Source organism: Perca fluviatilis, chromosome 5, assembly GCF_010015445.1.
Source record: "Perca fluviatilis chromosome 5, GENO_Pfluv_1.0, whole genome shotgun sequence".
Taxonomy (NCBI): Eukaryota; Metazoa; Chordata; class Actinopteri; order Perciformes; family Percidae; genus Perca; species Perca fluviatilis.
This window is the reverse complement of record NC_053116.1, coordinates 9,977,848-9,994,427: the sequence shown is the minus strand read 5'-3', so window position 1 is coordinate 9,994,427 and position 16,580 is coordinate 9,977,848. Positions and strand designations below refer to the sequence as shown.

The following is a 16,580-nucleotide window of genomic DNA, read 5'->3' as shown; positions in this document are numbered from 1 at the left end:
ATACATTCATTAAAAATGTTTCCTTATTATGCTGATAAAAAATCTGGATGCAGTTATGTTTTCCCTTAAATCATATTTGCTGTTCAAATTAGTAGAAATATGTAATTTCTAGGAGGTCTGAATGAGTACATGGATGCGTAACATCTGTCCTACAATAATGCAGTGTGTCCAAACATCTGTATCAATGGCTAAAACTGTGTAAGGAGGGCAAAGAAAAGTGACTGCTCCCTTTTGTGGAGGATTATCGTGCAATGAATCAAAAGAAGTATCATCTGTGCCTGCCACTGAGCTGCGCAGGGCAGCACAGACTGAATTGTCAAGTGTAGATGGTGGATGAAGTTCTCTGCTGAGAGGTTACTGTGGCAACACTGAAAAATGTCTCTCTCTTTTCTTTTTTTTTACCTCTGATGGGTGTGCTGTGAAATAATGAAAATCATGAATAGAAAGACAGATTGATTGGCTTTAGAGGCCCTATCTCATATGAAGACGTGAAAGAGCACTATTTAGAATTCTGTTTCTGTTCCTATCTTTTCACTTCTCTTTAATAAGCCTGGTTATTCTCAGTGGCCCAGGATCTTCTTTGTAAACCACACGCACAGACAGAGAGTGTGTGGCCAAACTTAAGACAGTTTGGAAATGGTAAAAAACAGATTTAATGGTTTGTGCAGTCACCATAAAGAAAGGACCACCCTGTGGAAATGATTCAGAGACTTTTATTCTCAGTCTAAGATGGATGTTCATTAAATAAATAGTGGGACCATGATCTGATCCAGGACGGTATCAGAATTCTTGAGCCTCCAAAGTATAATGAGATTGAGAGGCCTTTGGTCCCATAAATCATCTCTGTGATGTGATGTGTCACATGGTATGGCCCTATGCTGTGGCCAATCCTGAGCTGTGGATGGGGGGGGGGTTGCACAAAACCATGCAAATAATAACTGTTAAAACAGATCTACCAATAAAACCAAATGCAAAATGCACAAACACTGATAAAACTCAAACTGTACAATAAACCAAGACACGCAATGTTGGGATCAAGATCAAATGCTGCTTACGACTGAGGAACATGAGTATATTTGTTCTCTCAGAGAGTGTGGCGCATATTAGTACATTTCTGTGTTTTTTTTAAAGCGCGAACCATTTTTTTTTTTACATATGCACTTATCACAATATCATCATCATAATAGAATATATTTAACCTTGTTGGTAGCAGTTTTTTTGCATTGTAAAATACAGCAAATGCATCAGTGCTTCCCTATTAACTCATCTGTTAACAAAAGGTGTGGGGGGGAGGCTTAACTTACAGTAAGCACAGCAGTGCTTTCAGCTAATTGCTAAGTTCAGCATGCTAAAATGCGCATATTGACAGTTGCGAAGATGCTAATGTTAAAAAAGGGTTGGTCATTATTGCAAATTATTACACGGCATTGTTGAATATTTGATTCTGATTGGTCAATCAAGGCATTGCCCTGTCTGTTTTTTTCTGTATGACAGACTGTTGCTAAGTATAACAGACCGTTACTATGTATAAAGGGCTGTTAGTATAACAAACCTGCTTAGAACCCCCAAAAGGTTGATGCAGGATCACGACACAAAGTGGGTTCAGTTCGCAATAGTCTGGCATTGCCAGACCTTCCTACACAGCGCTGCGGAGGAGGGTCTGGCTAGTCCACACAGCATTCCGGGATGGGAGAAAAATGTGCTATGGTTTATTATCGAAATCCTTTTAATAGTTGTTGAGAAATGTCACTCAAAACCCCAAATGGGATCACCAAAGTCATCCCAATACACCATGAATGTCTGTACAAAATGTTGTGCCAATCCATTTATTATATTTTTTAGATATGTTACTGATTATGTGAACACTAGGACTTGCTGGTGGCATTGGAGGAAAAGTCAGGAGATCACCAAAGACGTAGGGACTTTTCCTCTGAGCACCATGAATACAATATCTGGACTAAATTTAATTACAATGCATCCAATAGTTCTGTGGAATTTCAATAAAAAACAAAAATGTCAACCTTAATGGTGATGCTCGAGGAAAAAAACAGGGGATCACCAGAGTCAGGACGCTTCATCCTCTGGGGACTGTGAATGTTTGTACAAACTTTCACGGCAATCCATCCAACAGTTGTTGAGATATTTCAGTCTAAAACCAATTTTGTTTTTACAGTTGAGCTGCACATTTGAAAATGGTTACAAACTGATCTCCAGCTCAGCCCTGCCTCCTGAGACGTCCTCATTTCCTGTAACTCGAACACCCTCTCTCGCTCTCCTTCAGTGGAACATACACATCCATTATCAACTCACACAAGCAACCCAGGGTGCAGAATGTTATCATAGCAATCCAATTACTTTTATCAGTGTCACCACTCCCTCACTTCCCAAATCCTCCTCCCTTTACCCTCAGTTCTTTTTCACTGCTCCTGAAGACATCCTTTTATCCAAGGCGGCGTATGCTACATATTTCTGTCTACAAGGCAGCCTAATTGAATTGGGCTCTCTCTTCATCACACTACACTTACCCAGCGTGGTGTAATCAATTAGAGGGGCCTGGCAGAGAGGAGCCCGGCTCTTAGATGGCTGATTCATGGCTGTACGTGAGGGCGTCAGTAAGGCAGGGCAGCACCAAGTGAAGAACGAGAGAGAGAGGGAATGATGACAGAAAGAAAGGGCTTCTTCTTATATATATAAGACGGCTGCCATAAAAAAAAAACATGCCTACACCCAATCAACAAACAAAAACAGATACAAGTCTCACAAAAATGATAAAAGCTGAGGTAATTCTTTTGTTTACAAAAAGAGGAAGTATAAGCCTCAAGGGATGGTAATCAATATCATCTCATTCCCACACTATAGATTCCCATTAGCTTGTCTGAATACATAATGTAGTTCAAGTGAATCATGGTTGAACAGGGAGAGTGCAGGACGTTAGACACAGGAGGCTCATTCCAGCCTTTAATCAGGAGAAGGGTACATTCACAGGAGACCTGCTGCAGGTCAACTCCCCGTCATTTACTCCTGTACTGTAACACCAAAGGAAGTGATTTATTAGGAAGGGATTTATTAGGAAGGGATTTATTAGTTTGCATGTAACGTCAAAGAAGACAAATATGAGCCAATTAGCCAAGCGAAATTAGAAATAACATCCAATTAGTGCCTGTTGATTTGAATTATACATAACTTCAGTTTTTGACCAGGATCTGGATTGGAAGCACTTAAAGGGATAGAATAAAAAATAAAGCCAGCAGTGGCAGTTCTAGGGGGGGGCCGAGGGTGCCCCCGTAATATTAAGCCTGTTTGCATTTGCAGCAATTATCTATACTTTCTAATCCACTACATTTATACAACGTTCTGTTACATTTTCTGTTTTGTTACCTTTTGAATCCAGTTAAAGCATTTTAAAGGGTTACTTTGACGTTGTGGGAAATATGCTAATTAGCTTTTTTTTGCCTAGAGTTAGAGGAGAAGATTGATGCCACTCTCATATCAAATTCAATGATCTGTAAAATCTACACTTTGATAGAAATATGGAATTTTAAATCATCCATATTTTCCATATTCAGTATCAGTAGCATCATCAGTGTTTCATCATGTGGTGCAGGTAAACGTGTGTATATGAGGCGCGCCACAATAAAGTCTGTGCCAAATAGCTTCATTATACATTATTCATTGTTGAGTAATCCTCAGAGTCTGTCCGCCAAGCACAGAATGCCAGCTAATTTCATATCTCGAGGAACTGAGACTTTTCCAACTGATGTGCTTTTTAGTAGAATGAGCAGATTGTGGGCTAGGGTAGAGCTTAAAGTTGTGCTATACAGTGAGAGAACAAAAAATAATCGTTTCATTATTCCAAATGGGTTTTACATAGGAGAAGCTTTTGAAGTTTTTGTCCAAATGCCCCAAAACCTGTGATTGTATCCTTGATATTGAATTTTTGAGTCCATTGAAGTCACATGAATGAAGTTAAAAGTAGACTTGCGATTGATGCTGTATCCTATTTATATGCTTAGCAATGGTGTTTGGCAAGTCAGAATGACATACAAGTTAAGTGTGCTGTGTTCAGCAGTGTGCAAGTGTTAAACTACATTTATATAGGGGGTAGACTATTCTGATAGTTACCACCTGACAGAATGAGCTACCCTACATTTAACTACACTCATAAAGGAGGAAGGCCATTCTGATAGATATTTCCTACCTGACAGAATGAGCTGCCATACTTCAAACTACATTTATAGAGGAGCTAGGCCATTTTGATAGTTACTTCCTACCTGACACAATGACCTACCTTACTCTAAACTATATTTATAGAGGAGGTAGACCAGTATAATAGATATTTCACACCTGACAGAATAAGCTACCCTACTTAAAAATCTGACATTCAAAAGATCAAAAGTGAGTTCTTTGGCTGCAAAATAACAATAAAAATAATCTAATTTCTTCTAAACTGCACTAAGTTTTGTAATTTCAACATATACAAATCCAACAAATTATTACATGAAATGTAAGTTGAAATGAAATGACTGTTGTGTTTTGGTTCTTAGTGAATAATTGGATAGAGGGGAGTGTGTCAGCATGTTTCACAGGTAGGCAAGGTGCCAGGATAATCTGAACCAGTCAAAGCAAATTCCAACTGTCATCCTTTCAACACTAGTATCACCAAGAGGAAACACATGATGTTCTTCTCGCCTCTTGTACTCCTCCCATAAAGCTGTTGCCTCCATCTGCTGTCGCTATTCCTGTTTGTCTGAAATCCACGTGAATGTGTGTCAGGCCGTTTAAATGGAAATCATTATGTGACACACACTCGGAGAAAGTAAGGAAGTGGGAGTTTTTTTTTTATATGTGGGCAGAGGGGGCACTGGATCTGCAAGGTAGACTCTGTTCACAACACAAGGTGACTAATATTGAATAGAAGCCCAGAGGGCATTTCTGTTCTTTTGCTGGGGTTGAAAACAAGGTTGTACCTTTTTCCCGTCGGAAGCAAAACACAAAATTCTCGCAGGCTAATCATTCACATGTCAGGATGATTATGTCAGACTAATTCAGCCAGAGGGGTTTTCTGTGGCAACTACTCCTGTTATTATCCAAAGTTTGTAAAGGGTAGTTCAGAGATGAGGCCATTGAAGTTAAAGTTACAATTAATGTTTTGTTTGCATAAAACATTTCAGTGGGAAAGCTAACTTATTATATTAAAGGCATAGTTTGGATCTTTTGAAGTGGGGTTATATGAGGTACTTATCCATAGTCAGTGTATTACCTACAGTAGATTGTGGTCGACACGCCCCCAGTTTGGAGAAAAAGACCGGACTATCAACACAGAAGCAAAGCAATGTACTGCTGTAAACGGGGGGAGCAGCAAAATTGTATATTAGCCACATAAAGCTATAGTGCGCGACAATTTTGTATTAAGGAACATCTGTTACATTCAAGCCATTGCCAAATGAGTTGATACAAAGCTAATTATGCCTATCAGCTCTACAAAACTCTCTGTATTTCTCAGTATGGCTATGTTTACAAAATGGTGTAGTCCGGCGACTTTTGCGGGCAGCAGCTCAAGTGATGCGTTTGATGTCACCCCTGACAAAGGACAACAGCAGCGTTCAGCTTTGAAGACCAATAGAACATAAAAATTACAAGACAATTACCTCTTCTAAAGAGTCTGTCAAGTTTTTTTAGCTTTAAGAAAAAACACATTATAAACACATATTTAGAATATTTTTACTGCTTTACTGTGCCTTGCCGTAAGACAGACCTTTTCTTTCCACAGAAGATCCCCCTCTCTCTCTTTCGGTCTGTTCAGTCTGCTTCTGCAAAAGTTCTTCATCTGTAACCTATACTCTGGCTCATCTTGTCTCTCTGCAGTGAACGGCATTGTGTCACTGCTCTCATAATCACTCTTTTTTTTTTCTCCTCCTTAAACTGCTGAAAGTCTGACCCGTGTTGGTACTCCGGTTTGTTTCTCCAAACTAGGGCCTATACTTCAGAAGTTATACACTGATTATGGTGTAAAAATTGTAATGAATGCATTTGAGTTATCCTGATACAAAAGAAATTTTACGTCAAATTGTTTGATGATTTGACGTTTGACTAATGGGTGGAAAAGCACAGCGAAGGTTGTGTCAGACTGAAGGTTGGTTATGAAATGAGTGTCAGTCTACGCTTGTTCAGATGTGTGGTCCACCGGCAAAAAACACTAATACAGAGACATTATTTTTTAACCCAGAGCAGCTCTGCTCGCTCACTGACTGAAACTGGCTGCTGGTTATTTGCTCCACAGTTCACTTTCGGGTAATTGGCTCAGAACACTGCAGTGCACTGTGCACTACCTGTGTTTTAATGGATTGCAACGGAGCTTTTTTGACAGCTGGAGAACCTGGAGCAAATAAAGAATCAGAAGTGGCTTGGGACATACAATGTGCGTGCGTGCGTGCGTGCGTGCGTGCGTGCGTGCGTGCGTGCGTGCGTGTGTGTGTGTGTGTCAGGCAGCAAATACAATCCATCATCTGAATGCCCCTAGTGAATGTATTAAGTATTTGAAAAATTACCTATAAAACAATAAATTGCATAGTTTTTAATTATCATTATTGCACTTAACTCAAACTCCAAAAATCTCAACATTCCAAAGTTATGATTTATGTTCTTTGGAAATGTTTTCTTTACCTGACATTATGGACAGGTTTAGTCAATCTTAGAGGTGCATGAATTTTCAAGTTAAAAAGGTCTGTTGAGATCTTAACATCTCTGCAGAAATACACCACACATAATGCAATGACAATGTGCAAGGAAGCAATATATTAAAGGCAAATTTAGCTATGGTTATTCCAGTTGAAATATGGTTCTTGTCAGATATGGGTCGCAATCCATCAAAACAGAAGGCTTTCTGCTCTCATTGTTATAAATCTCCTGACTTACACTCTGCCTTATGTTGTCTGACAACAACCAATCTATTCCTGGGATTTTTTTTCCCTCCTTTTTTTATCCAAGTGTAATTGTGTGCAATGTGCGTACACTGCTAGAGGAATTTTAAGTAGACCCAAAGTCATGGTTAAGGTTGGAGTCTGCCGTTGATACGAGTGAAGAAAGCATAATGTATACTAATCTGTATGCAGCCTGCAGGGATGAAGCACTAGCTGAGGAGGGTCAACTCAGGGCAAGAAAGTTTTCATACCCTCCAGGGGGCATGTGGGTGCCAGTGCTCCTTCATAATTTTATTTTATGGGTAAGAATCTGTAATGATTTCACTAGCACTGACTTTATGTCATCTGCAGTGACACGAGGAGAATGTGTAAACGATGCAAGAGATAACTAAAATGTGAGATGGAAAACACTCTCAACTTAGAGCTGGACGATATAGACAAAATCTAATATCATGATATTTTTGACCAAATACATCAATGTCGATATTGCTGCGATACTGTATTGGTGCCTTGACAAAATATTAAAACACAATGAGAGTTTTGATAAATAATCATCAGTAATGTGGATACAATGACTAAGGGGGTAAAGGCAAATAATAAAACAGCTAGTAAGTCTTAAAGTTCATAAGATGACATCACTTTACTGTAATGCAGCCTTTAAAACCAGGAAAAGACAACACTTGTGTCATTTCACGATATAACAATATCCAAAATCTAAGTTGATATCTAGCCTCATATATCGATGTCGACATGAAATCGATATATTGCCCAGCCCTACTCTCAACACCAACCAAGTAACAGAGAGTCAAGCTGTTTTGAATCTCCTGAGACATAATTCATTGCTTAGATGTAATAATAAAATTGAATTATTGAAATGATGAAAATTTGACTAGTTACTATATAAATGGCAGTTGTCTGTTAATTATAATGAAGAACATTTGGACTATCCAATTCTATTACTTTGGGCACAGACAGGCTGTAGCCCTGGCTTCCACAGGTGAAACTAATATAACACTGATGATGAACAGACCAATCATTAATGTTAGTTGTTACACCTGTGTTTGTCCTGCTACACAAGTAACAGTGTCCCAATCCATGCTACACACTCATTTTAGTGTGTTTTTGCAGTTAATATACATATACCTTTAAAACAGAAAATAATAAAGTATGTGCACCAACAGCAATCAAACTGTGACCTTGGAGTAACACTAACAATTAAACTTCACAAAGATATGGCACAATGATTCTCTAAAGATGCATTACTTTCTTCTCTAAGATATTTTGTCAATGCATCAAAAGAGTAATATTCAGAGGGGAAACACCAGCATGCATCACAAAAGAAATGTGACATGGTTACATCCTCAACCAGACCCAAAGGTTGTTTTTTTATTTGGAAAGCCTGTGGAGATTTTAAAGTCTGCAGACCAATTATGGACCATCATTCCCAGCTGTTGAACAACCTGCAAGAAGATGTGTGCTTAGTACAACAACTGTGCAGTTTAAGCCAGACATTTTGCACAATCTAGTGCTACAATTTCACTCCAGTGTCAAAGGCAGACTTACTCTATATCTTGAGGGTGCCAGTTGTTGCTTTTTATTGTACGGTTAACCATAAATCGAAGTTTTGTGAAATGTGCTTTATATTGAAATGAAATGAAATATTCTATCATAATATAACCAGCATTCTGCATAATAAGTCAACTTTAAGTACATTTTGCTAATAGTACTTGTACTGAAGTCATATTTTTAGCACTTTTACTTATAATGGAGTATTTTTTTGGTGGTATAGTTTTCAGGTACTTATACTTGAGTGTGTCAAGTGATTTTGAAATGAATAGAATTATCCACCTTCACCAGCTGCAACATTAAATTAATGTAGGCTAAACATTAATGCATCACTAACTTTAATCCAATAAAATCATTTACATAATTCTGAAATGGGCCATTCTGCTGAAAAATTTGCATGCAGGACTTTTACTTGTAACAGAGTTTTCCTACACTGTGGTACTGCTACTTTTAAAGCTAGCTACATGTACAGAGTACTTCTTCCAAAATAGAAAAAAAGAAAATGTGGTATCCATTCTTACATATATATTTGGTTTTATTTGCCCATGTTTTGAGGTATTCAAGAGATTTTTGCATCCACTACAACACAATGGAGGTCTATTTCTACTTTTACTGAAGTAGCCTAAGTGTTACTGTGTTAAGTGAGTAGGCCTACTGCTTCCACCACTGGTAAAAAAAAACTAAAATAAAAAAATATATAAATAAATAAACAGGTGTTAGCCTACTAATTACAATAATGATGACAGATTTATTAAAGTGCCCCAGATTTTTATTTTCTACACCTGTGTCTTTCTTTACCATACGTGATTCTATACTGACATCTGCTGGCAGGGAGGAATATTACATTTCAAGAGCTTTTATTTTGAATTGTGGAGATTCGCAGCTGTTGTTAAACCTCTGTTGACAGTGGGACGAGTGTGAAGTGAATACAGGTTAGACAAACCCGTTTGACAGCCGCGGTTCATACAAGCTATCACAAATCATAAAAAAAAAAATGCTTTGCTACAATATCTCTTAAACGGGCGGTTAAGTCGTGTTAATTTAACTGGAGCGTCGATAGCTAGCCTAGCAAACTGCTAGTTTAGCTAGTTAGCTTACTAGCTAGTAAGCTCAATCAAGGAAGTGTGTGGCGCTGCTAGGCATTTAACTGTTACGCTAGTTTGTACTTAAACTAACGTCGCTAAACGCTACGATTTAAGGCTTTTAGAGGCTTCCGCCAAAATGTAATATCATCACCAAGCTCGTGATTTGTTTATTCTTAGCATTGCGATATCTTGTGTTAACTTTAGCTAGGCGAGTGGTGACTGTGCAGCTCAAATCGTGTCACTTACTAGACTCCAGTGATCAATTGAATGTACAATTGAAGGAAGTCATGGCTGATATTATCTAAATAAGCTAGCTAAAATGATGCATAGTTAAACCGTAGTCGCTTTGGACTGTTATCAATTTAGTCTTTTACCTATAGTTAAATGAGCAAGCTCAGTTCCACTTGGGCTCATTTACAGTCAGTTTATTAGAATGAGATTTATATTCTTGCCAAGGAAGTTTTTACTTACATGGAATTTGCCTTGGGTGTGTTGGGTGCATACAATAAACAATTAAAAAGGGAATAAACATGGAGCAAAGTACTGCAACAGTCAAGAAAATACAAATAGAATAAGAAATCTGTAACAGACACTATAAGAGAATATAAAAGAAGGCAGTATGGGTTTGTGCAGGCTGTGCAAAAATATATCCCGGGGGATGTACAAAAGTTCACAGTATACATTATATGCGCAATAGTCAGGGATAATATCTTGCTCACTTTGGTATATTTTTATCTGGTATTTCGTTTGTTTAACTTTAATAATATCTTGTAACGTTAATTGAAATGTGCACTGCCTGGGAGTTTGACGCAACAATTCACTACTACTTGTATGTATATGTGACAAATAAAATCCCTTGAATCTTGAATGATTCAAATATTTAAGTAAAGTAAAATGTTAGCAAACTACTTGTAAAGCATCAAAAGTGAAAGTAGTCATGCAGAAATGCCACTTTGTGAGCACCATATCAAATATATTATAGGATTATTGAGAGTTGGGTAATTTTATATGCGTATCTTCAACAATGCATCATATTTAATAAGATGATCATATGTGAGATCTTCATGTACAAAGTGACTGTCAAATGAATGTAGCGGATATGTTTCTTTCTGAAATGCAACTATTTTGATAATTGAGTCGTTTTAGTCACCATTGAAAAATCCAAAACATTTTCTGGTTTCATCTTCAAATATGTGAGGATTTGCTTCATTTCTCTGTTTCATATCATTGTGAACTGATTGTCTTTGCGTTTTGAACTTCATGTTGAACAAATAAAACATTTTAATATGTCCCATTGGACTGTGGGAATTTGATAGTATGAATGAATATAATTATTAGAAGCAACTCTAGAATAAAAGAGGAAAGCAGCAGGAAATGAATACTCAAGTACACGTGGCTCCAAATTGTACATATGTCATACCACTGGTTTTGTGTACACCAAGAAATGTATATTTGAGTGACAGGCAACTTCTTAATCTCTCTGCTCATCATCTTTCTTACAACAGCAGTGAATGCTGCAAATCACAGGAGGATGGACTCCAGTGGGAAACCCTCAACTGCACAGATCGTGGTTTTAGCCACCAGCTCAGCCCTGACTGCAGTCTTCTATTCCATTTACAAGAGCCGAGCTACAACGGTTGCCAGATTAAAGGTCAGCCACATATCACACTCTGTCTATGTCGTGTGAATGTCAGCAGCGTGTTAAAGGGATGGCTTGGATTTTTCGAAGTTTTTTTAGGTACTTTTTAGGTACCTATCCATAGTCTGTCAGTCAGTGTTTTAGATTAGATTCAACTTTATTGTCATTGTGCAGAGTACAAGTACAAAGGCAACGAAATGCAGTTTGCGTCTAACCAGAAGTGCAAAAGAGCAAAAAAGTGCAATGTGATATACAAAAGTATAGACAGGTGGTGCATAGACAGGACAATAAATATAGTGCAGTATAGACACTAGTATACAGTTGGTTTACATAAAGGTGGGTTAGAGTGATATAAATATGTGCAGTGTATTAGCAGTTACCTTATAAGAGCAGAATAAATATGGCTATGTAATATGAACAATGTATGACCAACATGTACAGATATGTGCAATGTAGCAGCAGTAACATTATAATAGTAGTAAGAATAATATAGATGTATGCAGTGTATTAAAAGAATATATTATAAGAAAAACAGACCTACAGTAGATGGTGGTTGGCATGGCCACAGTTAGGAGAAGCTGGTGGGAGGACAGGCACAGAAGATAAGCAATGTACTGCTGTGGATGGGAGCAGTTTGGGAATACACTATATTTAGAATATTTTCACAGCTTTACCTTGCCGTCAAATTGCCCTGTTTAAGTTTACATGGCAACTGAAGCCTTTGTCTACGCTCTCGTCAAAGCCACCAGACTCCATTGACATAAACGGTCATTTTACCTTGCAGAACACGGGAGTTGCTGGTTTACCGCTGCCTCAGTTGGTCAGTTTGTTAGTTAGTTTTGCAGGTTCCAAACCCTTTTTAAACCACCAAAGTCACACAATAACCCAAACTAATTAATTGAAACGACACTACAACCCAAAATCCAAACTATCCCTTTTCATTTATTGCCTGTTATATTCCATTTGGTAATCATAAGTGTTTGTTTCCGCAGGAAGCCAAGAAAGTCTCCATTGATCAGGATTTAAAAAACCTCCTGTCTGAAACTCCTGGACGATGTGTCCCATATGCTGTCATAGAAGGTGTGTTGGGCCACCACATTGAACCAAATTAAGCTTCAGTGTTGTGCAGTGCATTTTTACCTTGTAAAATTAACTAACATATACTAATTAACTTGTTAATGTAGACTAAAATGTACTATGCATAATTACAACAGTAGTTTTACACTGTGTCCTGTTTATACCCACTGCAGGTGTAGTGAGATCTGTGAAGGAAACTCTGAGCAGCCAGTTTGTTGATAACTGCAAAGGTGTGATTGAAAGACTGACCTTGAAAGAGGAAAAGATGGTGTGGAATCGCACCACTCATCTCTGGTGAGTCACTGAGAGGGTTTAAATCTTGTTTACTGTATTCTCAGACAGTCAGAATGTCAGTTCTCTGCTATTGTATTTAAGTCCAACTGAAAATAAATAGCATTGTACCATTGTCTATGCAGCATATATACCTGCTCTGCAAATCACGGCCTGTGTTCTCCTCTAAAGTAAAAAAGAAAAAAAAAAAAATCAGAAACCAAAAGGGAGAACTTTTATATTTTATGGTTTCATGATGGTTTCCTTTTATTGTTTGCATTGGTACGTCTGAATATTGTTAGTTCTCGGTCTACGGACATGGTTGACCTTGTTTTCATGCAGCCAATCAAATCTTGCATAAAGCAGTAACATCGGTGTTCTATAATAGGCAGAGCAGACGGTAGGGGTGGGAATCACCAGAGGCCTCACGATACGATATCATCCCGATACTTATGTCACGATACGATATTATTGCGATTTTAAACATATTGCAATATTCTGCGATATATTGCAATGTATTACCTTTTTTCCAATTTCAGATTTTTCCCAATTTCAAATGATGTCCCCAAAGGACAATTTTGTCAACATCTGTTTTATGTAAAAAGATACATTTCTCTGCTTGTTCATCTCACTTCAATTTTATTGCTGCAAAATGGGATTGTCAAGCAGACAAACTGACCAAGACATATATAATAAAAGATCGATACTTGGCGTCTGTGTATCGATACGGTATTGCCATGAAAAATATCGCGATACTATGCTGTATCGATTTTTTCCCCCACCCCTAGCAGACGGTCACACTGAGCCAGACAGCAGCCTGCTGCACAACACAAGAGCCACAGACTCGCTGAACAACAGCACCCATTAGCTTTCTTGCTAACGTCGCCTTCTTATCGTGCTTACGAACATGGACACGGTCTTGTTCTGCACCTTGAACAAGCAACCAACATTCACAGTGGATGAAGTGCACTGCTAATGTCAGTCTGCAGTCTAGACAGCTAATTCACTACTCAGCTGCAGCACATTAAACAGCATGTAAACGCACCTGAAAATGGCACGTTGGTCCATTAGAAATGCTGGAGTGGTGCCCTCTCTTAACACAGACATGCTCCTCCAGCCACTGGGGGGAAAAGTAGTATTTCTGATATTTGATATTTATTTTCTTCTTTTTTAATAAACTAACGTCTAAAAAAACGATTAACAATTATAGATAATTAAAGTGTCATAATCTAACAAAACTAGATCTGAAACTATTAGTCAATTGACAGAATATTAATTTGCAACTATTTTAGTAATCTTTTAATCCTTTGAGTGATTTTCAAATAAACAGAAATGCCACATTGCTCCTCCAATATGAGGATTTCCAGTTTTTCTCCATTTTATGTCATAACAAACTGTATATCTTTTGGACTGTTGGTCGGATTAAACAAGACATTTGAAGATCTTATCTTGGACTTGGGGAAACTGTGCCATTGTTCTTTAGACCAAGCAACTACTCTATTAATCAAGAGAATAAACTGCAGATAAATCGAAAATAATCATTAGTTGCAGCCCTAAACGGAACATTAATAACTGTGATATTTGTGAACAGGAACAACACAGAGAAAATCATCCACCAGCGCACCAACACCGTTCCCTTTGCCCTTGGGTCTCACGACGACGATATCGCCGCCACAGTGCGGGTTATACGTCCGCTAGACGCTGCCGAGTTGGACCTGGAGACCACATACGAGAACTTCCACCCCACGGTCCAGTCCCTGTCCAACGTTATAGGCCACTTCATTAGCGGGGAGCGCCCCAAGGGCATCCACGAAACGGAGGAGATGCTGCGGCTGGAAGACAGCGTCACAGGCGTAGGCGAGCTGGTCCTGGATAACAACCTGATCAAGCTCCAGCCTCCCAAACAGGGCTTCCGCTACTTTCTCACTCGGCTGGACTACGAGTCTCTTCTCAGGAAGCAGGGGAACAGTGTCCGGCTGTGGCGGATTTTGACCGTCGTCTTCGGCATCGCCGCGTGTTCCACGCTCCTCTTCATCCTGTGGAAGCGATACGTGCACCACCGAGAGAGCAAGAAGGAGAGAAGCATGCTCGAGGAGTTCAAGGAGCAGCAGAAGAAACGCATGCGTGAACTCAACGTAGAAGAAAGCAGCGTGACGCCCACCAGCTGTACTGTCTGCCTGAGCCGGGAGCGGTCCTGCGTGTTTCTCGACTGTGGCCACGTGTGTGCCTGTGCCCAGTGCTACGACGTCCTGCCAGCGCCAAAGAAATGCCCCATCTGCAGGGCAACAATAGACAGGGTGGTGCCTCTTTACAACAGCTAATGTACAGAAATGTGAGTAGGAAGTCCACTCAGTCATCATAACACTGGAGATATGTCATGCCAAAGCTGCCTGTTCAGGCTTAAAAAAAAAAAGGTAATATCAGTATATTTTGTTGCACTTTTTTTGCATACCGATAGATAAATAGGTAGCTGTGCTGAATCACATTTCCTATTCAATGTTCAAGTCAACTTTGAAAATTGAGAAAATGAAATTCCTTCTTGCATCTGAGAGGAAATTAGATTACCATACTTCTTCACGCTGACAAAGGTCGATCAATAGAACATTTACTAATTGTTTTTCTACGAACGTGCTTACATTTTATACACCTGTTTCCTAAAAGCAGCACTTCAGAGCGAGAGCACACGCACACAGACCTCCTGAATACACATTAAAGTGAAGTAAAATGTTGTAAATGTCAAAATATAAATGTTTTATAAAAAAAAAAGCTTAATGTGCAGCCAACCGTCTACAGTTCTTATCTTGTTGCCCTCTTAGATTCATAATACTGGATGAAAGTAAGTTTAGGCAAGTCAATTTCAGAAATCTGGCGTTTGCATTTCAGCTACTGTGTAAGAGATATAATACATTAAACAGGAAGATGATTATGACGACAAACTGTCAAATGTGTTTTGTGCACTCCTTTTGTATAATAATAAAAAAAAAAAAAATCTTAAGCAGCGTAATTTGGGAAACTCTTTATTTGTAAAATGGATTTGACTTAAATTTAGCCTGAGATGCTTTTGGTGCTTATTCTCATTCTTTAAATTTGATTTGAGAGTTTGTTTTTTCCTGATTTTCTTTTAAATGTCTTTTATTTGGGATGTAGCTTTGGTAAGGCCTTGTGGTTCATTAAAGGTTATGTTTTGTGCAGTACGGACGAGCCAGAGGAAAAGGTTGTGGTTCACACTAAAAATGTCTGTGCAAGACCGTTAGAGCGATAATAGTACAGTACAAGCATCTGTCGGGTTGTTTTCTTGTTGTGGAGAAAGTGAGCAGGCTGAAATTGTTCTGTTATTTTCTTGATTTTGCTCTTTAAAGATGTGCAGCGGGTGCTTGGGCTCTACAGACATTCACCACCGAGTACACTGAGCAAGTGGCAGCACATGTTCAGCAAAGTGTGCTGAACAGAGGAGATCTCTGTACCATCACAGCCGCTGATTGTTGGACATTTCCTGGGACATTGGCAAAAAAAACAAATCATTGTCTGTTTGCAGCTGAAAACGTATTAAAGACAAATACAATGTAGACTGCATACTCAATCATTGTGTAAAATAATATTAAAGACAAATACAATGTAGACTGCATACTCAATCATTGTGTAAAATAAAGACACAAGGAGAAAGCTGTTTAAAGAAGATGGAGATTTCTGCCAGGAGAGGGGGATGTCTGCCTGTTGGGAAAATCAGTGATTCAGGATTTGGAATCAGAGAGCATGTATAGACACGGAAATGTGATGCCACATGTTCCCCCAATGCAAGCAGCTGTTTTCACCTCCCTGAGTTTATTTGATTGCTCCATTTCAAACTGCCTGTACGTTGAAATATGCAGAACAAAAGGTTATTTAAATGCCTTTTACCCAAAGGCGACTTACATGCATATATGGCTCCAGACTTAAGGCAGTTTGAGCACAGACAAATGTCATTTATACTTTCAAATGATTCTGTATTATTCAAACAAAATCCCATTTTCATCATCCCACATT

The 16,580-nt window shown here is 38.6% G+C and overlaps 1 protein-coding gene across 2 annotated transcripts; it reads left to right on the top strand.

The window, feature by feature from the left end:
- Positions 1–9,294: 9,294 nt before the first annotated feature.
- mul1b (mitochondrial E3 ubiquitin protein ligase 1b) lies at positions 9,295–16,175 on the top strand. Of its 2 annotated transcripts, XM_039801810.1 has the most exons (6): positions 9,295–9,418; positions 11,077–11,222; positions 12,203–12,290; positions 12,461–12,581; positions 14,149–14,889; positions 15,917–16,175. In XM_039801810.1, the coding sequence occupies exons 2-5, from the start codon at positions 11,103–11,105 to the stop codon at positions 14,876–14,878; spliced, it is 1,059 nt and encodes a 352-aa protein (XP_039657744.1). In that variant the 5' UTR covers positions 9,295–9,418; positions 11,077–11,102; the 3' UTR covers positions 14,879–14,889; positions 15,917–16,175. The 2 variants fall into 2 exon arrangements, with proteins under 2 accessions (XP_039657744.1, XP_039657743.1); XM_039801809.1 differs by having other exon boundaries at positions 14,149–16,175.
- The last annotated feature ends 405 nt before the right edge of the window (positions 16,176–16,580 follow it).

Bases quoted from the DNA above. Each gene is read 5' to 3' on its own strand.
- mul1b (XM_039801810.1), top strand. From the start codon at position 11,103: ATGGACTCCAGTGGGAAACCCTCAACTGCACAGATCGTGGTTTTAGCC. The intron at 12,291-12,460 runs GTGTGTTGGGCC...TACCCACTGCAG, and splicing joins CCCATATGCTGTCATAGAAG to GTGTAGTGAGATCTGTGAAG. The intron at 12,582-14,148 runs GTGAGTCACTGA...ATTTGTGAACAG, and splicing joins AATCGCACCACTCATCTCTG to GAACAACACAGAGAAAATCA.